The following is a 22,798-nucleotide window of genomic DNA, read 5'->3' as shown; positions in this document are numbered from 1 at the left end:
TATTTCTTAAAGGTTTAAGTTATACTAAGTTAATTTCATTTTTACAATGGTTATATTTTGTTGTAATATAGGTTCACTGGCCAAGTCATGCGCAACTTGCACGTGGTGTTCACAATGAACCCGTCGTCCGAAGGCCTGAAGGACAGAGCGGCGACGTCGCCCGCGCTCTTCAACAGATGTGTACTCAACTGGTTCGGTGACTGGAGTGACGGCGCACTCTTCCAAGTAATTATTGTTTGATATTATTGACATACTTACTGGAGTACGTGTTTTTTTTTTAAATTAAAGAAAGTTACTCAGTATTGACTATTTGCAAGCACGATTTTGGCGAGAAATATAATACCATTCTTCTCGATTTGACCAAAAGGTTGATTGGTAGATAATGCCATGAAATTTTAAATAAAAAAATATACGAAGATTAACAAGTTTATGGCTGTAAAAACGGTTTTTTCTATCTCTTATACTCAACGGAATTGTGGCCTGTATAGCAAGGCTTAGAGCTCAAATCACTATAATGCCATTAGAGTTAGCATTCTATCATAGTATTACAAGAAATCAGTACATCCCATTTAAAAACGCGACCTATCTCTCAGTCTCATTCATTAAACTGACATTTGTACCACAGGTGGGTAAAGAGTTCACTCAGCGCATGGACCTAGACTCAGCGGAGTACACGCCGCCAGACGGGTTCCCGTCGGCGTGCGGCGAGGTGGGCGCGCGGCCCTCACACCGCGAGGCCGTCGTCAACGCCTGCGTCTACGTGCACCAGACGCTGCACCGCGCTAATGCTAGCCTCGCCAAGCGCGCGAACAGAACTATGGCTATAACACCCAGGTATGTTATTGCTATTTTTATAGCGAAGACCAGTTGGATTAAAAATGGGGATATGAAAATAGATGTCCTCCGAATATGTACAGTAAATTATCTTTCGAGACGTTTTGGAGTGCAATTTAGTACACTCAGCTGACTCAGCCTATCGCTGTCTTGTATTTTAAGGGTCAACTAAGGGTTATTTGTCTACTGATTTAAATAATAATACAATAAAGCAGCAAAATAAGCACCACCGATTGTAATTATGATAAAGGCTAGATTTTTTATATAAAGTTTATATAGTCTATCGAATCCAGTGTTTTAACTGAATTTAAACTAATATTTTACGTTAATTTTTGTTCCTTTATTTGATACCACACCAGTTTAAGTGTTTCTTTTAAGTTTATACATTAATATATATTTGAACTGAAAATCTAAACTAACACTATTAATCTTGCACCAGACACTACCTCGACTTCATTCAACAAATGGTGAAGTTGTACGCTGAGAAGCGCGCGGACCTTGAGGAGCAACAGCTGCACTTGAACGTCGGTCTCGGCAAGATCGCGGAGACTGTCGAACAGGTCGAGGAGATGCAGAAGAGTCTTGCTGTCAAATCTCAGGTAACAAGAGATAGATTTCACCAGTCAAGATTATTTGCTAGCTGTTTTTGTATATAATATTTCTTGTTGCTTTAAATTTAAATGTTTCAATAAACAATCCAAAAAAACGAACATGCATGAAATCGATTAACCAATTCTCAACTTAAGTCGTGATTGGGGCCAAGGGTTATAGTGAGAAAAATCGCTTTACCCCTTCGGTAAAAGAATAAGCAAGAGTATAATACTATTATAATCTTCGTGTCCTTAGGAACTGCAACACAAGAACGAAGCTGCTAACGCTAAACTACGTCAAATGGTCAAAGATCAACAAGAAGCCGAAAAGAAGAAGGTTGAAAGCCAGGAAATTCAAGTAAGAACCATATAATGGCATTATTATCAAAGAACTTTATACGTCTATCAAAGTGGGATTTGTAATCTAATATTATTCGCTTTGTGATGTAGGTCGCTTTAGAGAAACAGACGAAGGAGATCGAAGCGAAACGCAGGGATGTGATGGCCGATTTAGCGCAAGTAGAACCAGCTGTCATTGAGGCCCAAAATGGTTTGACTCTTTCCTTTTTATGCACGATAGTTCATTATTCTTGTTTGTCGGTTTTAGTTGAACGACTTACACTATTCGAAAAAGGCCTTACCTGATTCCCTTTGCATATTATAAAAATGTTACTATGGGTATTTTGAATGTACAAGAAGAAAAATGATAAGATGTTTTGAAGGACGGTCAACTAAAACCGCTTTAAAATTTTACGTTTTCCCTGTGTATTTTTATGTTCATCCAAAAAGTAAATATCGTGTCTTTGTGTTATCACAGTAAAAGCAAATAGTGTAGATAGTTTGTTGCTGACCCTTTGATTAACGTTTTTGTCATTAGTTTGACCTAACTTGAGTTTTACGTACAGTCACGAAATAAAGATGCCTTGTTTATTTTGTTGAATTTGAATATATATTATTCACTCAAAAAAGTCAATTGATTTCTGAATTTTTATTGTATTCAATTTTAAAATCTGTTCAGAAATCAAGTAAATTATTATTTAGAACTGTTGTTGTAGTCAGTAGTTCGGACTTTATTTCTCTTCTCTTACATGCTTACTTGCCTATTATACCTATGCCTTACTTTTCAATAGCATTTTTTTGAAATCAAATGCGAAACTTCCTTAAAAGTCCGAACACACCTGACTAAAACGACATTTAGTATTAAACCCGAAGACGATCTGATAAAACAGCCGTGCGGTCGATCAAGAAGCAGCAGTTAGTTGAAGTGCGGTCGATGGCCAATCCGCCGTCCGTCGTCAAGATGGCTCTGGAGTCGATATGCACCCTCCTCGGCGAGAAGGGCGACACTTGGAAGGGCATCCGCTCCGTCGTCATGAAGGACAACTTCATATCAACAATTGTTAACTTCGAGACAGAGAACATCACGTTAGTTTGTTGATTATTAACCCTGAGATAGCACGGCGTTTGAAAAATGGATCTTACTGCCCTATAAATAAGACTGACATTCCCAAATAGCTGAGAAACGCTTCGGGTATACGGCGTATGATCCAGATGTTATGTATTAAACTTATGGATTTATTACCGGCGTGCTATCTCATTAGAACTCACAATAAAATAACTTTGGTTATGAATGTAATGTTCTAGAGATCAACATGCTAGATAGCAATTAGTGTTCGTTAGTATTAATATCTAGTCGTATTTATTGGCAAAAACATTACCTACATTGTTACCTATTTTGATTGTTATGTTATGCATTAAATTTTGATATATTTTGTAAGTTGTGACACGAACAAAACTTTTGTTGTATTCAAACCCTTATACATTTTTCTTTATTGTTATGAATGATGTTGATAGATAAGTATGTTTTTGTATATAAGCTAAGCTCGCTTGCATTATGTGACTGTTGTTATTAATATAGAAAAAATACGTAACGCTGTGATCACTGTAATGTAAAATGGCATCTATGTAATGTAAGGCACACTAATATACAGTGAATACTCGTGACTAACCCCGCTAAGCATCGTCGTGAATCATTTAACAATTGTTTTAACCGTACGTATCTTAACCGTTCCTTTTCAGAAGTATTCGATTCATATTATTTATTTTCGTTGTAGCGATATGGGACTAAAGAAAATTGTTATCAATATTCGTAGTCAAATGAATTTAAATTGATGATAACTTGTTGACAGTTTTCTAAGTCCCTACGCTGGTAGCAGCGGTAAAATTTCAACAAAAAAAAATAACGCCAGCCGCATGTGTCACAGAAAGCAGCTAAATGCCTTTTTTGTTTCTCTCTTTTTTGTACTCTCTCGCTCTCGCTTCGTGCTGGTGACGGACGCGACGCGACTCACCGATGGCGCTGACAAACATCGACGAACCGTTTGTAATATACAGCGGTGAAATCTATAAAGAAGCAACATTTGGTGGAAGTGAGGTCTATGGGCAATCCGCCGGCGCTCGTGAAGGTCGCGCTGGAATCCATCTGCCTGCTGCTCGGCGAGAACGCCACGGACTGGAAGGCGATCCGCGCCGTCATCATGCGAGAGAATTTCATCAACAGCATCGTCTCCAATTTCTCCACCGAGGACATAACGTGAGCACCGCCGCTTGTTTTCCACCCCTCCCACTCGTCCCCTCTTATTTGTTTGGTGTTGGGATGTACGGAGTTCGGTCCTTGGATCTGATCTGATCTGATGAGTATTCTGATGCGAATTGCAAACGATTTTGACCGCTAATATTATTTTGCAAAAATGATAGGTAAAATTTACTTCATTTCTTAGAAATTGTTTGCATTTTGCATAAAAAATTAAATGCTTGCTGCATGCTTGTCGCATGGTATGTTCTGTTTTTTACGATTTTATCGTCGCACGCGCATGTAACGGTAATTGCTACGTTCGTGGTGGTAGGATTTAAATTTAAGAGTAATTTCAACACAGACAATTGGTCGAAGTAATTTTACAAGTAGAAATTAATCACACAAAACCTATCCATTCTCAATAACTTTAATAAAACGCATATAATGATACTAAACCCTTACAAACATTACGGTAGGTCTACAAACACTGTTAAGTACACCATACTCGTACATTACCTTGACGTTCAGGACGCATGAATGTATTTGCCAATAAATAATGTCCGTCCAACCGCCGAGGAAGAAAGTCACTACCGACAGTGAAAGTGCTTGATTTTTTTTTTGTTATTTTTATTTTATTTGTTTGTTTGCTATCTAATGTGTCTTTCGACCAGGGGAAGAGGCATATGTGTTTATCTCTAGAATTTTGTTTGCTGTGTTGGTAAGTGACGTCCTGTTTTATATTTAAAATAAGGTTGAAAATGGTGCAAAATGCATGTTGGACACGGGTTTATGGAAAAGAAAACGCTGTCGACCGAATTCATAATATCAGAAAATAGGCCTCCTTGAAATAACATTTATTTATGTTGAGTGCCACAAACACAAATCTAATAATCAAGTTTGTGGTGCAAGTTTATAAAAAAAGTAAAAAAAAAATGTATAAATGTTAATATTTGAACTATAGTATGACACCGTGTCGTAGGTACATACAAGACAAAAGTTTTCTTGGTAAAAGGTCGAAAGTCATTCATTGAGATGGTCTGGTTCATTGATTTGCACGATGCACGTAATAAAGTTAAATGAAAGGCGTTTATTGAAATTGACTTTATGTTAATCACAAATATGTATGTGCCAGTGATGACGTTCGTGAGAAAATGAGGACTCGCTACCTGAGCAACCCTGATTACAACTTCGAGAAGGTGAACAGAGCCAGTATGGCTTGTGGTCCTATGGTCAAATGGGCCATCGCTCAGGTAAGTTTTCACTACATATCAACTATTTCTTCTAACCTACAACTTTTAAAATGCGTTGAGAAAAAAACCTTAGTTTTTTCATATTTCCTTCATTTAGCATTTACACGAACTTACTCCAAAAGCCATATTTTTTATTCTCTCTCATATCAATAAGATTCATGTTAACACCAAAACGTCTCAACAGATCGAATACGCGGACATGTTGAAACGTGTGGAACCTCTGCGCAACGAGCTGAAGGCTCTTGAAGACCAGGCTCAGAGCAACGTCACAGCCGGCAACGGAGTGCGGGAGCTGATCGCACAACTTGAGAAGTCCATCGCCTCGTACAAGGAAGAGTACGCGCAGCTGATCAGCCAAGCCCAGGCTATTAAGACCGACTTGGAGAATGTGCAAGCCAAGGTACAGTAAAAAGATTTGGTTTTCAGTTTTTGTGTGTAAAGTTTCAGTCATATTAGCCTCCCACTCTGTCCCATCTATTGCTTCTTCAGTATTCGATGTTTTTAACGCAAAAAAAATCAAGCTATTCTCCAACAAAAGAATAAAAATCTATTGCAGTACCTAAATTGATTTTGTTCATGCACAGGTCGACAGGTCGATAGCTCTACTTAAGAGTTTAGTGATCGAGCGTGAACGTTGGGAGTCGAGCTCGGAGACGTTCCGCTCTCAGATGAGCACCATCGTCGGTGACGTGCTGCTGTCCGCCGCCTTCATCGCGTACGGTGGTTACTTCGATCAACACGTGAGTAATATAGTAATATGTACCTAATACCTCCAAAGGTTACAAATTTTAAGTCTCAAGCAACATCGGCCCGGATGTTTAGTTCTGTTTAAAGTACTAGACTCCAACAACTTTGCTGTGACAGCAGGACAGTGCAACGGGTTGTGAAATGAGTTTTCTCATTTGCCTCATGTTAATACGCCCAGTTTACGAGCTCCCGTTAACCTTAAGGCACTGCAGAATTTATCTTACAAAATATATCTAGTGTTCCTTATGTATTAAGGTGGTAATTTGGACTGTATTTTAGTAGTATTGCAATTCGTGAAAATAGTTTTTTATTTTACCCATATATTTTATATCCTAACAACTTCTTACCTTTCAGTACCGTCAAAACCTATTCACGACATGGACGGCGCATTTAGCGGCGGCTAACATCAAGTACCGCGCGGATATCGCCCGCACCGAGTACCTCAGTAACCCAGATGAACGTCTACGTTGGCAGGCCAACGCTTTGCCGACTGACGAACTGTGTGTCGAGAATGCTATTATGCTCAGGGTGAGACGACTTTTCATATTTTTTACGATAAATCGAAATTGTATTACCTTGTTATATTTTCACTTTAACTCTACGGAATTATAAGGCAATTCTCCAACAAGATAAACTGATGAAAGCTTGATGAGGTGTGAAGAGTTAAGAGTCTTGCTATTTGTTACACTTGCTCACATTGTGAAAAAAAAAGTACTTTGAAAAATAAAAACCAAGACAAAATTAAGAGAATCAAATTTACAACAATTGATGGTAGCATTATTAGATTAAGTTATCGCTACCTAAATTAACCATGTATATGTTTTAGCGCTTCAACCGTTACCCGCTGATCATCGATCCATCGGGACAAGCCACCGAGTTTATAATGCGTGAGTTCAAAGAACGTAAGATCACCAAGACCTCCTTCCTTGACGACTCCTTCAGAAAGAACTTGGAATCTGCGCTGCGTTTCGGTAATCCTCTGTTGGTGCAAGTAAGTAACACGAAAATATGTTAAGAAATAAGTTATTTGCTGTTTTCATGCGAAACTGTTATTATGTTCAAAAGTTGTTAAAAAAGTCGAAAAGAAAAGTCTGTATATTATCAATACAAAGCATGCTTAATACTTTTTATTCTCAGTTCCAATATTTCTTAATATTTTTTACTGAAACGATGTTTATTTGTGCAGGACGTAGAAAACTACGACCCGATTCTGAACCCTGTACTGAACAGAGAACTGCGCCGCACTGGCGGCCGAGTGCTCATCACTCTCGGAGACCAGGACATCGATCTTAGTCCGTCGTTCGTCATATTCCTTAGTACCAGGTGAGGGTCAATTGCATCCTAAATGATAAGTGCCCTGATCATATGACTGGTTTTATAGAAATCATATTTTTATTTGCATTCCATAATGTAAGTTTAACAGAATGACATCCTATTGCGGTGGGTTGATTAACTAATCGGGAGATCGGCCACTTTTCTTCATAAAGTTTTTTTTTTCTTAATGCAAAACAAAAGATGCCATAATGTGTGGATTAAACTCTACCCCTAAGCTATCTAAAGAGTTCATTGTGACATGACTTTTTAAAGACTTTGAGACACCGACATTATTTTATTAAATATCATCATCCCACTTTTTACCAACTTATTTAATCTTTTTTAGGGACCCAACCGTTGAGTTCCCACCGGACATGTGTTCTCGTGTCACATTCGTCAACTTCACCGTGACGCGCTCCTCGCTGCAGTCGCAATGCTTGCACAGAGTGCTCAAGGCCGAGAGACCTGATATTGACACGAAGCGGTCTGACTTGCTGAAATTGCAAGGTTAGTAATATCATTCCTTCTTCTTGTTTTAGCTGTTCAATATACATGGCTGAGGTTTTGACTCTTTGGTTGTATTTCAGAAGTCATTCATATTAGTGGCTACCAACCAAATATCTATAGAACTCTATTTTGTGTCCTGTAGCTTATGGACCCGTGGTTAGCAGTGAGTTACACTTTCGAGAGTTTCACTATTGCTCAACTTTATGAATATTGGTCTTCTATAGGTGAGTTCCATCTTCGTCTCCGTCAACTCGAGAAGTCGTTACTACAAGCGCTCAACGACGCTAAAGGCAAGATTCTGGACGATGACTCCGTAATCGCAACTCTGGAAACCCTGAAGAAGGAAGCAGATGACATTGGACAGAAGGTCGAGGAAACTGATAAGGTCATAGCAGAGATCGAGACTGTCAGCCAGCAGTACTTGCCTTTGTCTCAAGTAAGTATACGAATTTACATTACATAATAAGCCTGCCTGTGAATGTGTCAATGCTGAGAAAAGGCATCTTGCCATATAAAGTAGATTTCAGACAGAAAAAGAATAAAAACGTATAATTTAAAAAAAAAAGTTGGGCTAAGTCTCAGCTCGAAGATATGAATTCAAGCATCAACTTTACTTGTTTGACTTTCAATTTTGTACAGTAAGTGCTAAGAAACTTGCTCCAACAACTTGCCCTGAAGTCACAAACGGACTTTTACATATCAAGATTTTAGTAAATACTATTTACGGATTTACATACGTAATTTATTAATTACGGTGTTTTACCTTTAACCCAGGCTTGCAGCAGCATCTACTTCACCATGGAGTCTCTGCACCAAGTACACTTCCTGTACCAGTACTCGTTGAAGATGTTCCTGGACATCTTCAGCTCGGTGCTGGTGTGTCCCATGCTCAGCGGCATCACCGACTACACTGCTAGGCTCAATATTATCACTGAAGTCTTGTTTGCGGTAAGTTTTAATGTAACTTCAAGCTTTTTTTAAGACAAATTATGTAAAGTATTTAGTGTTTGTTGTTCAAAATACGATGAAGTGGTTTTGTTTGCTATTTAAAGTGGCAATTTTTTATTATAATTAAAGATTGAAATAAGGATGTAAGTATTATCAAAGCCTTACAAAACATAATGTAATAGAATATACACTCCATTGGTTACTCATAGTACTTAAGTAACCTAGCTCTTAATGACCCATAAACAAGTCAATACAGTCACATACAAAAGTCTTATCACTCGTTCATTTTGTTACTATTTCATTTATCAGGTGGTCTACGAGCGTGTAGCCCGCGGTATGCTGCACACCGACCGTCTGACGTTCGCTCTGCTGCTGTGCCGCATCCACCTGAAGGGAACCGGTGCTGAAGACACGTTGGAGCGCTCCTTCGGCGTGTTCCTCGGAGGCAAGGAGGGCTTCGTGTCCACTACCTCACCGCTAGAGCCACTGACTCATCAGCAACACGATGCCGCGGCTAGACTAAGCTCTAGGTATTTACAATTTTTTAATTCTTAATTCTTTGCCTATGCATACGGCTGTCACTCGTTTTTATACAAAAATTCTGTAAATACATGACGTTTACGTTAGTAAATGCAATTTTACGACGCGTGTAAATAACGTCTACGTGGATACAAACCCTTATTTTCTTAATAATGCTTACTTTTTGAGCATTTCGTAATGCGTACAGGAATGCGAATTGTTCTAGAACAGTGCACACTTTCTAAACAATTAAAATATCGCTACCAATATACCTACTTTATTTTAGTGTTACTGAAAATGTTAAGTTAATATATCTGTCCGGTCAGACTGCCGCACTTCCGGCGCCTGCTGGACAAGGTGGGCGAGCTGCCGGAGCTGCCCGCGTGGCTGTCGCAGGCGGCCCCCGAGCAGTGCGTGCCCACGCTGTGGGACGGGGACGCCGCCGCGCCGCCCGCGCCGCACACGCTCGCCATGTACCGTCTGCTGCTCATACAGGTAACACACCACACCAATCACCTATGTACATGTACTTTTTTTAAGCGATTTGGCAGCTTTAACTACACTCTTAAGTCGCACTGTAGTAGGTCTTGGGTTTCGGTATTTTCCAAAATGGAAAAACATTTAAGAAAGCCTTTAGTTAGATGGTACCATCCGAAAATGTGGATCTTCGACACCATTCACGTTGATAACGTTAATATGTCGACCAAGTACCTATATGGTAGAAACTAATTAAACCAGTAAGATGGATGACGAGCTCACATAATATAATCAGTCACAAACGAATTCAAAAGCCAACCTCCATGTGTTTCATAAAAAATGAACCAAATAATTTTTCACTTGCTTATACTGTTAGTTACCTTATTCTGTTACCTTTATTCACAACTAAACATTATTTGCTATACAGGCATTCCGCCCGGACCGCGTGATAGCGGCTGCGACCCAGCTGGTGACAGCAGTGCTTGGCGCCGGCTACATGGCTAAGGCCGAGACTGAACTGGACCTGGCTTCCATCACCGAGACACAGCTGAACGCTACCACACCCGCGCTGCTGTGCTCCGTGCCAGGATATGATGCTAGCGGTAAGTAACAGGATTAAAAGGAAACGTGAAAGTGAAATTTCATTAACATAAAGCCCTCATACTCCATTTGTACATATAAATCTTGATGGACTTTGAGAGGATTTTTTTAATTTGGTAATCTTTTGTTGATGTACTTTTTTTTTAGTCGCGTTTAATTATCATAGATAGATATTTGTTCAATAACTTATAACTTTATGATTGATCAGGTCGCGTGGACGACATGGCTACTGAGCTGAACAAGCCTCTCTCGAGTATCGCTATCGGTTCCGCTGAAGGTTTCAACCAAGCCGAGCGCGCCATCAACACTGCTTGCAAGACTGGACGGTAAGCTTAATATGCCTGAATATAATGACATGTATTCTATCCGTATGTGCGAACATTATCCTTTAATTCTATTTAATATTAACGCCCGAGGTCCAGTGTTAAAAATACAATACTGCTGTATTGAAAAACACCAGCTCGTTTAATAATTTTGAACATACTCTGAAATGCATTTGTTCTATCCCAACTACCGTACAAATAGCTATCGCGTTCGTGCTAAACCAATTTAAAGCTTTAAAGTTTTTTTAAAGAGTTTAACAACTTTATCCGATTGCAGCTGGGTAATGCTCAAGAACGTTCACTTGGCACCTGTCTGGCTGGTCCAGCTGGAGAAGAAGCTCCACTCTCTGCAGCCTCACCCCAACTTCCGTCTGTTCCTGACGACGGAGATCAGTCCCAAGCTGCCCGTCAACCTGCTGCGGGCGGGCCGTGTGCTCGTGTTCGAGCCGCCGCCGGGCATCCGCGCCAACCTGCTCAGGACTTTCGCTACGGTAAGTAATCTACTGATAATCTTCATTTGCCCTAAAATCTTAGAGTTGAGGCAGTTGTTGAGGTGTCAGGACTGATATTGACATTCCAACAAACAACAGTTATTTGAAGAAAAATCGACTAAAATATCCAGTAACTTTTTTGAAAATCAAAGATATACATACCTACTACTAAATTAATTCACGCCTATTAGTAACTGTTAATAAATGCATGTTCTTCTTTAGGTACCGGCTGCCCGTATGATGAAACAACCATCAGAACGTGCGCGACTTTACTTCTTGTTGGCTTGGTTCCACGGTAAGAAACTTTTCTGAAATATTCCACTTTATTTATAACCCTCGGCTATACTACTACTAATACTACTACACAACCTTTTTTCTATAGGTATCGTTCAAGAACGTCTTCGCTACGTACCGCTGGGATGGGCTAAGTACTACGAGTTCAATGAGTCGGACCTGAGAGTCGCCTGTGACACACTCGACACATGGATCGATGCTACCGCTATGGTCAGTACAAATTACTGAAGTTGCATTAAACTCCCCATTTAGAAAAATAGTTATTCATGCAATTGTTCAAAGAGATTTTGTGAGTATCTAATGTTCTATTATAATTTCTCTTCTGCCTAGTCCGTCATTGAATATTTCTGATATTTGTTGATCTGCCACGACAGTAGACTAAGCTATCAAAGATCTGTCAGTTTATCTCTCTTGGTGGAAGGCTAGATACTTCAGAAAGCTACTGCGTGCTACCGTCTTAATTACACAACAAAACTAACCCTTATTGTAAAACAGGGTCGTACCAACCTACCGCCAGAGAAGGTACCGTGGGAAGCACTGGTAACACTCCTGTCGCAGTGTATCTACGGAGGCAAGATCGACAACTCCTTCGACCAGAGGCTGTTGCACTCGTTCTTGTGCAAACTCTTCACACCCAAATCGTTTGAAGCTGACTTCGCTCTCGTCGCTAATGTCGATGGGGTAAGTACCTGATATAGTTGTCGTAAACTGTCAAATATTTGAAAATGTAATTGGCAAATTCAACATATTTTAGGTTACCTAGTATTATCTGTAATAATATTTTAACTACAAGAACATACAACCGACGTCAAATAAAATTCTGAGCCAAACCTCATGAAATATTTTTATGAAGCCACATCGCAGCTGTTTCATGTTAAATGAAAAACAAAACATCCAGACCGAAGTTGTAACAAACATAAACAAAAATTAGAAGAATAGAGAATCTCTTTCTTTTTGACTACGCTTGAAAAGGGTCTGTACCTTTTCTTTTAAGAAAGTTGATCACTTCCGTACTCTCACGTCCCGTATTTATCGTTATTAATATGTAGGATAAAACATATATTTGTTCTCTAAACAGGCAAGTGGCAACCAGCGCCACATTACGATGCCGGACGGCAACCGTCGCGACCACTTCCTCAAATGGATCGAAGACTTGTCCGACAGGCAGACTCCGTCATGGCTCGGCCTGCCAAACAACGCTGAGAAGGTAATCTATTCCTACTCTTAACTTAAGTAAATATAGCTTAGAGTAATCTGTTTTGTAAGATGATGTTGGTGTCGAAAGTTTTTTGACATTAACAAGCTACTTGTAGATTAAACAACTTCGAACATTAGTAATTCATTGACAGGTTTTAATAATTTCTATGTCTTATAACTATGTTACCAGATTACAAGAATTTAGAAGATAATGAGATGTACTTGTCTAGAAACTCTGTTACAAATAAGTTATTTGAATTGCACAGGTACTCTTAACGAACCAAGGCAGCGATTTGGTGTCGAAACTGCTTAAGATGCAGCAACTGGAAGACGAAGAGGAGCTGGCGTATAATGCCGCCGCTCAAGACCATGATGTAGTCTCAGGTAATTAGTATGACATAGATACTGTTAAAGAATAGGAATTAATCATAAAGAAGAGGAACGACTCTAAGTAAGTTAAATATTTAATCTGGTGAAGCAGTCAAAAAGTACGCTAGAAATAGACTGTATTTCTTTTTAATCTGTTAATGCCCACTAATTACAACCATGTACACGAACGTATTTGATATTTCAGATTCAATGGTCGATGGCAGACCAGCTTGGATGAAGACTCTACACTCAACTGCCACTAACTGGCTGCAGCTTCTACCCAAGCAGTTACCGGTAAACATAATACATTGTCACAATATAAAATCCTTATGGCATAGTTTGTCTATTTCAATGATTATTTCGATTCGTTACTCCATAGCTTGGACTAGAAGACGGCTGTTTTTAATTGTTGTAATCACTATAGATATATGATTTGAATGTTCTTCCTGTTGTAGACTCTGCGTCGTACCGTTGAGAACATCAAGGACCCATTGTATCGTTTCTTCGAGCGCGAAGTCGCCGCCGGAGCCTCGCTCTTGCAACAAGTGCTGCACGATCTACACAACGTACTCTCCATCTGTCAGGTAACATACAACTGTTGTCATTATGTACTTGTAGCTGGCATTGGAGAAATTTCTTAATATTGTCGTTCAAAATTGGGATCACAGTTCAGTAAAATTCAAGTTAAATTTTCTTTTAACATCGAAGAGTACACTAAAAATTAACTTAAATGATACAAATTAGAATGCTGAAATAAACAATTTATAGTCTTACGTTTGAAATGGAACTTCGCCTTCTTCGATATTCGGCCACAATAATCGACGATCATGACTGAATATGTTGCTTTCTGGCGTCGTGAACATCGTTTGACATAATTTTATGTGGAGTGCTCGATGATATCCGTGTTATTACCCCAGGGCGAGATGAAGCAGACGAACGAGACCCGCGCCATGGTGGGCTCGCTGGTGCGCGGCATGCTGCCGGGCAGCTGGCGGCGCTACGCGGTGGCGCGCGGCTGCACGGTGCAGCAGTGGGTGGGCGACTTCGCGCACCGCGTCACGCAGCTGGCCGCCGTGTCCGACGCCGTGGCCGCGCAGGGCGCCAAGCGACTGCAGGTACACTCATCAACATTTAAACTTATACCTTCTCCTATAATGTATCGCGTTACGGCTGCAAGCAGACTCTCTTTCACCGATGTGAGTTAAACAGTACGCAAGGCGTACTACGGACAGACGCTTTCACTTACCTCCTCTTTATGTGTGCGATAGACGTACTGTTCAAAGTGAGCATATAACCTGATACTGTCACCCTTTTGAAAGTGATTATAAGATTATAAGTTATGAAACTCTGAAATCTCAGTCGAACGACCTGAGACGCACACTTTACCTGCATTTATTCAGTGAATCCATCACACAATTTAGGGATGACACAGTATGAAATAAAATAAGACAAAGTTTTACATTACTTTACTAAACATTATTGTATTTTCTCAACAGAGTATCCCCGTGTGGCTCGGCGGTCTCCTGAACCCCGAAGCGTATATAACAGCTACCCGCCAGTGTGTCGCTCAAGCTAACTCCTGGTCTCTTGAGGAACTGCATCTCCAGGTAATTAGCCCTTGCTTGTTGACCAACCTACTCCTTAGTGCCTGTCTAAGATACTCAGGAATAACATGACTTATGGAAATAATTTTGAAAAGCAGCTCGGTAGTTTCATAGATAATTAAAAAATAAACAACAAAATTCAAAATGTTTATACCTTATAGTAATGAATCTAATAAACAGAATAGTTATTAAGTTGGTACAGCTTTCTATTCCTTGTACAGTTTAACGTCACATTTTAATGTTTTAATTCCTCTTAGGTGACAATCCCTGACCCCGGCACACCGACAGAAAACGCTCAAACCGAATGGTCGTTCTCTGTGACTGGGCTCAAGCTACAGGGCGCCACTGTGAAGGGCAACCGTCTGCTGCTCACCAACACAATCATGGTGGACCTCCCGCTCACCGTGCTCACTTGGATACGGTAAATATTGCTACCTTAAACATTGTAAATAACCAGTTAAATATTTCCGTATGACGACAGACATATGAGTGTTATTCATAGTTTTCGATCGAGCTAATAATATTAGAATCAAGTCGTCTCTATTCGTGTTAAGTAATCTATCCCTTTTCGCATTTTACCTTGCTTTTAAGTTATCGTTTAAGATTTCGTTGAGTGTTGATCAAAATCATATAGTACTGTTATTTAAACTTACTAAAATAAACAGCGGTATAGCAATAAAACAACTGTATATTTTTATTATAGTGGACCGGAGGCTGCAACCGGCGGTCAAACCTTGACACTCCCGGTGTATCTAAACAGCGCTCGTTCCGAACTGCTGTTCACCGTTCGTCTGCCCATCGCGCCCGGACAAGAACCGCACGCTTTCTACGAGAGGGGCGTAGCCCTACTCACCTCCACTGCCCTCAACTAAATCAGCCCAACTTGGTTCAGCTTTTTGCTTATAAGCTAAAATATTACGTAACACTATAATCGTTACGTTTTAGAAAATGCATTCAGTATATCAACTTTATTTATGTCATAGTAAATGTGCACGCTATTTATTTTACTCAAATAAATAAAATATAATAATAAAAGTTTTCTTAATTTTTCTACCCTTTTCCCAAGTAAGGTTGGGCAACGGCAAGGCAGATTTACTAGACAAATGTGAGATATCCTTATGGTTCTAAATTGAATATTATTACACTCGTGCCTTCTCGTTCGATTGTTACCTGCATTACGTTTTATTACATTAGCAACAGGCAATAGCAGTCGGCACTAATTTCGCACCATTCTCACATTCAACTTTGCGCAAATGGGAGTGTCCTATCTTTGTGCTACTAGCTACTACAGAGTCTCCGCGATATTAAATTTTTTGATGTAATCATGTGCCTTGTAGGTGACGTATTGGCACAAATAATATTTTATGATAAGGTCTCGCATCTATCAGAAAAATCTTTGCAGGATTATATATTGTATGGCCATAGTGAATTAATTTATACGGTTTTAAGTAAATCAAAACGTACATTTTCAAATTTATTTATTTAGAAAAAATAACAATATTACAATTGGCTTGAGCCTTGTATCGTGCCCTTCATGCCAGGAGGTTTCTGTTTCGGCAATCTGTAAAAGAGAAAGAAAAGGAAATTAATAAATTCTCGAGACTTTCACAGACTACAATTTCATTTACTTTTATTGCAGCGTAAATAAAAGAATACCTTGTGTGTATAATTTTGCGAGGCGATGACGGATGCACGAGGTCATGTTGTCTTTCCCAGTCCAAATACTTCTGATGCTGACGTTGTCGACGTCGATCCACGTAACTAATCTAAAGACAAAACAATAATAATTATAACTGAAACTTTCCTAAAACTCGAAAAATATAGTATATCAGACTGTTCAGCGGAAGGATATAAGAACTTACCACGCAACTAGTAGGTATCCATATGAAGGCGGTAACAAGAACGACCACGCCCACAATGTTATCGCGAAGGAAACCGAGAACGTTGTTAATATTGATATCCTCTATTATATCCCAAAAGCGTTCCACGACATCTTGGATAGTCTTTTCACAAACACCCTGTAAGAAGCACAAATTTCGTTAGAATGTTTGCCATTGCAATGTCAGCATCAATAATCGTGGATTCGTAGGAAATATATTCACCTTGTTGCAAAACCCTTGAATACAGGGTGTTCCATCCGGCAAAATGTCATTATGAGCCACCGGAAAACAAGTCTTGTTCAGGCTTTTACGGCAACACCGTTTACAAGCATCCGCAACTAAGAACAAACCAGACGGTTAAAATTACAGATGTCAAAAAACCCATACTTATTACTTGTATCTTTTTCTCATATTTTATTACCTATGTCGCACATGCAACTATGCATCCCCTGTGTTTCACAATAAGGCACGCACGTCCCGTTGCGGCAGCGACCGCGTTCCGCGCATTCGTGTTCGTCCGCTATAGCCGGAGCCTGCATAACACAAGAACATGTATGAAACAATTACCAAAACACACAGCAATTATGAGAGTCAGGTATTTTTATCAATAGTATTTAGCATTTTACCTTCGGACAGTCAGCAGAGGCTCCATTGCATGTGGCCTCTCCCTCGCAGGCTGAATGCGCGGCTTCTCGACACACGACTCCAGGCGGCGCAAACACACACCCCGCGCAACACGGAGAGTTTTTATCACTGCACACAGCTCCCTGATTCTTCCTTAGTTTACAATTTTTATCACAACACATATCATTGTCTTCAGTACCTGAAAACATTTCTTCTATTAGTCGTCAATTACTTGAGTACTGTTAATAAAATGTAGGTACAGGTGATTTAATTATCTGCTGGTAATTGCGGGATTGTCCCAAAGGGTTACCCCGGTACACGAAGGGTAAAGGAAGGAAAATGGGTGGATTTAATCGGTAGAAATCTGACACTCCCTCCCGCTCAACCCAAACTGGAAGGAGACATTGTTAATCATGTTTCTCACCTAATAAGCCAGCGTCACACTCCTCCCCGCCTTCGACTCTCAAGTTACCACAGAAACTTTCTTCTGGTTCAGAGAAACATCGACCAGATTTGGCTTGCAAGACCTTTCGTATTGACCGAAGACTACACGGCGAAAAGCGCTGCGAACAATGGAAAAATCCTTGTGGATAGATTAACTCTATTTTGTGTATAAGTTTTCTTATAAGAGACATTATTGAAAGATATCTTTGCTACAAATGCATCAAAAAAATTTTGAATACAGTCTTATATTTTATAACAATCTTAAGTAAAGAACATATTCACAATATCTTTCAGTCGTTATGAAGTATTTGTGGCGGAAACGAAGGGAATAGTTCATATCGACTGAAATTTAAAATAGCATCAAATTTTCTTCCATCTTCGTTCTTCTTACAGATGAGACTTGCATGATGTTATTAAGGTACGAGCATTTAAAGTTTCCTCACGATTGACATCCTGAGGGAACTTTAAGAGCTGCATACCTAAAGGTAAGGCTTCAGTGACTTGATTGTTGGACTGTAGGATACCTAGATATGAAAGATTAGATAACATTTAAAGCTGAACAGGCACATAAACCTTATCTAATACCGATTGGTTTTTCATAGGTATGAGTTTAACTGCCGAGTATTTAAACTTAAGGAACAATGAATATCAAAGGTAAAATAAAATATAGCCATTTATAAATATAATGTATATCTGCCTGAACAGTTATTAGTTTGCAGTCCTTTAAACGTAACAGACAAATACCGCAAATTACAATTATTATTACAATAGTAAGTAAGTGACTTGCCGAATCTCACGTAACTCTTCATGCCGAATATAAGGTAAAGAACGCAGGCTGTTCCCCTTCCACTGACATGGTTAGGGATCATCCGGCGCTCTATACCTTTACCGGAGGGATGATATTTTCTTCTAGTCTTCTGTACCTGAAATATTTGTTACAATTTCTACTGCATAGCATACTTAAGCATACCATTTTTAAGTAGGATATATTGATAAAATCGATAGATATCTCCAAATACTGAGAGCAATTTTTTATTTAAGCACCTTTTATAGTCTCCAAAGATAATTTATTGGATATTTGGTGATATCTAGCGATTTTTCTAAGATTTACACTTCACCAGTCAATAAATTTTAATTCTAAAGCTTAGTAGATGTGAGTTATTACGTACCTTATTGTTGACATCATACCCGCTCACGCTGTACGTGTACATGAGGTATGAGCCGCCCTGACTGGCCGCGGGGGAGCACTCGGCCACGTCGGGGTCGTGCTCCGAGCCCCAGTTGTGGCCAAACTCGTGGGCCGTCACTAAGTCAGCTTCTCGAGTTATCACGCGCTGACCGTAATGATTCCGAGACGAACTCAAACCAGAGTTCAGATACAGCGTGTAGCCGTTCTTGAAGTATTCTGTTTTAAATTGACATTTGTAAGGACACAATTATTCTTTTAAATACATAAATAATTGGAATACACCAGCGATAAATAATTAAGCACATTTGGAAATAAACATAAAATCTAACAAACTTATGGAAAACATGCGTAAGCAAAACAAATAGGGGACACTCACACTAGGCACCGTAATAGCTGAAAACAAAACGAACAAAAATTATATAGTATACATAATTAAATAAAATAAAATAAAAAAAAACGTCTAGGAATGGTATAATAAACTTGGATGTACCTGGTGTGCATATACCGCCAACTGAGTTCCGTCGCGGGGAGCCGACGTAGGCTAACCCAAGAATACCGCCTTCAAACTTGAGGTCTGTGAATAGATGGGCTAAGCAGAAGTCTTTGTGAGAGTACTCACGACTAAAAACCTGTTGGACAAAGATAATCGTAAGATAAATCGCTATCTCTTGGTTTATTTCTTCCTATTGCCCCAAGTAATACATTAAAAATATCATAAAATACCATAATGCTAACTATACTAAAAATACTATAATCGTAACCCAGAAGTACTATCAAAACACTTTACCGCTTATTGTTATCTAACGCTGCTTACTCAGTTTAACCTAATTTTATTTATCTAAAACCGATAAATATAATACTCAATATTATATAGTTTGTTACACGTGTTCTGTTTTTACCTCGAGTAGGTTTCGTACATCCCATTTCTCGCGAACCATATTGTAATGCGCCTCGCCACCGCGCACACGTGTTGGCTCCGAATGTACTAAGATCTTCTTTATAACAAAACCCATTCCTTTGAAGCCATCCATATCCTGTGGCAAAAGCAAAGACATTACGAAAAATTCTCTAACTTAAATAAATCTATTTTAAATATAATTAAGATTTTTTTGTACCTGTCGGTCTTGCCAAAGTGTGTCATTGTAAATCTTATGTACTCTATCAATGAGACTGATCTGAAATAAATTCATTATATTAAACAATGAAACATAAATTACATTACTAATTTGTCTGCATTGAATAAAATATTCACCAAATAACTGATAGTCGTCTTAGTATTACTAGCACCCATTTCTTGAAAAAATCTGTAATCGGCCACAAGCAGCAATGGGCATCTCGTTTTTGTTGGAGTATATTCATAGTCGCTTTGTCTTTTCACGCGTTTTTTATTGCTTTGTGTAATATCTGTAGTGTTTAAGTATACGTCTTCTAAATATTTATCCTTTTCTAATTGCTCATGATCTGATTCCACATCACCAATTACTTCAACTTCATCTTCATCGTCTTCTTCCAATTCTGTATTAGAAAGGATTTTATCATTGAATTCATTAAAAATCACTAAAATATTGGTATAATAGTAAATAATGATTTCCTATCTACCTTTCCCTTCTTTCACATAGCCACAAACTCGGGGCTTGGTTCCCTTGGTTTCTTCAGCCCCTTTCCAACTGAAGTGTATATCGGAAGATCGATATGTAATCATCGTTTTATCATTTAGATGTGGAAGGTGTCGCCAGGATGGCTACAAACCATAACATACATTAATGAACCTACGACATATTAAAGTGTTCAATTGGAATATAGAAAATAGAAATAGGACATAATATTTGTGAAAAGAAAGAGGTAAAACCAACTTCAAGTAAAAACTACGAAGCCAAACTTGATGAAATTTTTGCAAAAGTGGTTCTGCCAGTCAGAAATTCCGAGGATAAAAACATAAAAAATCCTGACGAATTGAGAATCTCCTTTCTGAAGTTGGTTTGGTTGGTTGGTTTTATGTCGGACTGATCATAGATTCTATAAAAAATATTTACTGCTGAAACACTGTATCCAAAAGATTTAGTACCTCAATATGATATGTTTCATCAGGAGTGTGTATGATTCCTGTTATCATACCATCTTCCATATGTAACTTTACATCTGAAGCTTTTTCGCCAAACACTCGGCCAGTGTAAAAGTTATCTCGATCTAAAACAATTATTTAAATTAATAATTTGAAAGTAGTCTTCTCATTGTCAAAAAGACATCTTCATCCCTGCAAAATTCGGGAAACATCCCCAAAAGGCCGTTTTAAAATTATAGAATTTTCTTCCACTTCACATATATCCACTGTATTTAGCCCCTAATAGATTTTATCAATGTATATTCCAAGAGGATATTAACGTTTAAAAATCACTTCAGAAGTGCAGCACAGCCTGAGTGACGTCATCCAATATGGCGGCGGTAACAAGATGGCCGCCTGTACTTTTCTTTGTTCTATGCAACCCCTGTCGTACAGGGGATGGGGGGATCAATATGTATGAAGTATATTTTTTTCTTTAGAAGCTATGATCGTTAAACAAACCTATATCTACTCCACTATGAATCATTTGACTGGGTATTAAGATAATCATTTGCTTTTTCACAATTTAGGTATATTTCAGAATATTTATAGAATTTTTTTTTTTCATTTAAGTGAAGGCAAAAATTTTGCAATGAAAAATTATAAGAATAGTGTAATCAACACAATGAAAGCAATTAATTTTTTTGCTTGTAAGACAGCCACCTGTTATCCTATTCGGTAATCAGTTATGATTCATAATGGTTAAAGATGATCATGCTTCTCAATTTTTATAAAATGTAAGTGTATATATTGTACTGCAGAAACACAATAAAACTTTATTCATCAATAACTGCAGTATTTAAATGGCAACTAAAGTAAGATGCGGTCATAAGTGCATCTATGGAATAAAAGTTTCAGATTAATTATTCAAGTTCACTCAATGGTGCATTAAACAAAGGATTAAATTATTCGAAAGCAACCAAAGTAGAATATGAATAATTGCTTGTAACATTGATACAAGAGTGAAAGATGAAAGTCGAGTTAAAATATCAAGTATGACCACACCCCTTGCCACGCCCCTATCCGCGCGCAGCCAAAATCTTTTGCCCATGAACAGAAAAATAGAGACAAAATCAATAAACAGAGATATACTCGCTAAATTATAGTAAGAAGTAATGAAACAGTAATTAGAGAAATTAACAAATTACATTTATACTCACCGACATGAACAGTAGTTTCTTTCCCGTCCCCGTCAACAGCATATGCTTTGAAGTTGGAATGTAGCACAGAACTGTGGGGATGTAGGACTAGTCTAAAATCCTTTCCAAGGGTCTTAAAGTGAAGCTCCTTGATGGTATTGAAAGGGTGGTTGGACACCTTAGCCCCACGCTTAACAATGTGGTGTGAAAGACTTGAGGCATGTATAGTCTCGAAATACTTTAGATTGTGATAAATTGAGCCTAGAAAATAATAAAGAAAAAATTTTCATTGTTCTTAGTAGGGTCAAGGCGGAAGACCGAAATTACAGAATTATATTATACTCACAGCTTCCAAATGAACTCAATGTGGAAAACGTTACTACAAAGGATATTACACTGATTTGAGACCACATAGTTTTAAAAATCAGACTTTCTAGTTAAAAATTGCAGAATCTCGACAGAGCACCTCCGCTACACTCGTACGTTCCACGCCCTTTGCCGCAGCAATTCTGTCTGACAGGAAAATCAATATCAAAGAAACGCCAAGATCCATAGACTCTTGCCGCATAAAAAAAATATGTATCGATTATTTTGTCTGTGAGGTGTTCTAATGTATTGCTATCTCATTTTCTGTAATGTGTAAAAAGGTGAGAGCAATAGCAAATCTCTAGCCAAGTCAGTGACTTCATTACATGGTAACACCGTCAACTTAATTACCTTACTAAACCTCTGTGTAAAATTAACTTTTATAGTTTGTCTCGAAACTGAGTTAAGTTTTTAAA

General features: G+C 38.6%; 2 protein-coding genes across 3 annotated transcripts in view; one reads left to right on the top strand and one right to left on the bottom strand.

The window, feature by feature from the left end:
* Positions 1 to 15,674, top strand: part of LOC113503403 (dynein heavy chain, cytoplasmic) — a 41,000-nt gene extending 25,326 nt beyond the window's left edge. The window contains exons 63-93 of one of the 2 annotated variants that reach the window (XM_026885341.1): positions 72 to 225; positions 626 to 834; positions 1,274 to 1,433; positions 1,681 to 1,782; positions 1,875 to 1,974; positions 3,819 to 4,017; positions 5,132 to 5,249; positions 5,434 to 5,649; positions 5,834 to 5,989; positions 6,351 to 6,524; positions 6,823 to 6,987; positions 7,183 to 7,319; positions 7,657 to 7,817; positions 8,042 to 8,253; positions 8,592 to 8,765; positions 9,075 to 9,295; positions 9,611 to 9,779; positions 10,189 to 10,363; positions 10,570 to 10,687; positions 10,962 to 11,175; positions 11,398 to 11,470; positions 11,558 to 11,679; positions 11,965 to 12,150; positions 12,548 to 12,676; positions 12,933 to 13,050; positions 13,241 to 13,329; positions 13,491 to 13,619; positions 13,953 to 14,150; positions 14,532 to 14,642; positions 14,897 to 15,060; positions 15,343 to 15,674. In XM_026885341.1, the coding sequence (XP_026741142.1) occupies positions 72 to 225; positions 626 to 834; positions 1,274 to 1,433; positions 1,681 to 1,782; positions 1,875 to 1,974; positions 3,819 to 4,017; positions 5,132 to 5,249; positions 5,434 to 5,649; positions 5,834 to 5,989; positions 6,351 to 6,524; positions 6,823 to 6,987; positions 7,183 to 7,319; positions 7,657 to 7,817; positions 8,042 to 8,253; positions 8,592 to 8,765; positions 9,075 to 9,295; positions 9,611 to 9,779; positions 10,189 to 10,363; positions 10,570 to 10,687; positions 10,962 to 11,175; positions 11,398 to 11,470; positions 11,558 to 11,679; positions 11,965 to 12,150; positions 12,548 to 12,676; positions 12,933 to 13,050; positions 13,241 to 13,329; positions 13,491 to 13,619; positions 13,953 to 14,150; positions 14,532 to 14,642; positions 14,897 to 15,060; positions 15,343 to 15,511 (4,822 nt within the window). In that variant the 3' untranslated portion in view covers positions 15,512 to 15,674. Of the gene's footprint in view, positions 1 to 71; positions 226 to 625; positions 835 to 1,273; positions 1,434 to 1,680; positions 1,783 to 1,874; positions 1,975 to 2,653; positions 2,850 to 3,818; positions 4,018 to 5,131; positions 5,250 to 5,433; positions 5,650 to 5,833; positions 5,990 to 6,350; positions 6,525 to 6,822; positions 6,988 to 7,182; positions 7,320 to 7,656; positions 7,818 to 8,041; positions 8,254 to 8,591; positions 8,766 to 9,074; positions 9,296 to 9,610; positions 9,780 to 10,188; positions 10,364 to 10,569; positions 10,688 to 10,961; positions 11,176 to 11,397; positions 11,471 to 11,557; positions 11,680 to 11,964; positions 12,151 to 12,547; positions 12,677 to 12,932; positions 13,051 to 13,240; positions 13,330 to 13,490; positions 13,620 to 13,952; positions 14,151 to 14,531; positions 14,643 to 14,896; positions 15,061 to 15,342 lie in introns of both variants that reach the window. The other variant, XM_026885343.1, reaches the window with a different exon arrangement.
* A 426-nt stretch (positions 15,675 to 16,100) lies between these two features.
* On the bottom strand, positions 16,101 to 22,545 carry LOC113503404 (ADAM 17-like protease). The gene is made up of 16 exons (XM_026885344.1): positions 22,363 to 22,545; positions 22,038 to 22,277; positions 20,842 to 20,963; positions 20,376 to 20,517; positions 20,029 to 20,291; positions 19,892 to 19,951; positions 19,676 to 19,810; positions 19,267 to 19,405; positions 18,757 to 18,992; positions 17,568 to 17,706; positions 17,146 to 17,342; positions 16,941 to 17,052; positions 16,742 to 16,857; positions 16,502 to 16,657; positions 16,296 to 16,405; positions 16,101 to 16,200 (listed from the first exon to the last, which is right to left on the bottom strand). The coding sequence occupies exons 1-16, from the start codon at positions 22,427 to 22,429 to the stop codon at positions 16,140 to 16,142; spliced, it is 2,295 nt and encodes a 764-aa protein (XP_026741145.1). The 5' UTR covers positions 22,430 to 22,545; the 3' UTR covers positions 16,101 to 16,139.
* Between the last annotated feature and the right edge of the window lie 253 nt (positions 22,546 to 22,798).

This window comes from Trichoplusia ni, chromosome 19, assembly GCF_003590095.1.
Source record: "Trichoplusia ni isolate ovarian cell line Hi5 chromosome 19, tn1, whole genome shotgun sequence".
Classification (NCBI taxonomy): domain Eukaryota; kingdom Metazoa; phylum Arthropoda; class Insecta; order Lepidoptera; family Noctuidae; genus Trichoplusia; species Trichoplusia ni.
Note: the sequence above shows the minus strand (reverse complement) of the source record. Positions and strands in the feature narration are given on the sequence as shown.

Coding starts and splice junctions, on each gene's coding strand:
- LOC113503404 (XM_026885344.1), bottom strand. CDS start 22,429: ATGTGGTCTCAAATCAGTGTAATATCCTTTGTAGTAACGTTTTCCACA. Junction 19,952..20,028: donor AGACGACTATCAGTTATTTG/GTGAATATTTTA, acceptor AATTTATTTCAG/ATCAGTCTCATTGATAGAGT. Junction 17,053..17,145: donor CCTCTGCTGACTGTCCGAAG/GTAAAATGCTAA, acceptor TGTGTTATGCAG/GCTCCGGCTATAGCGGACGA.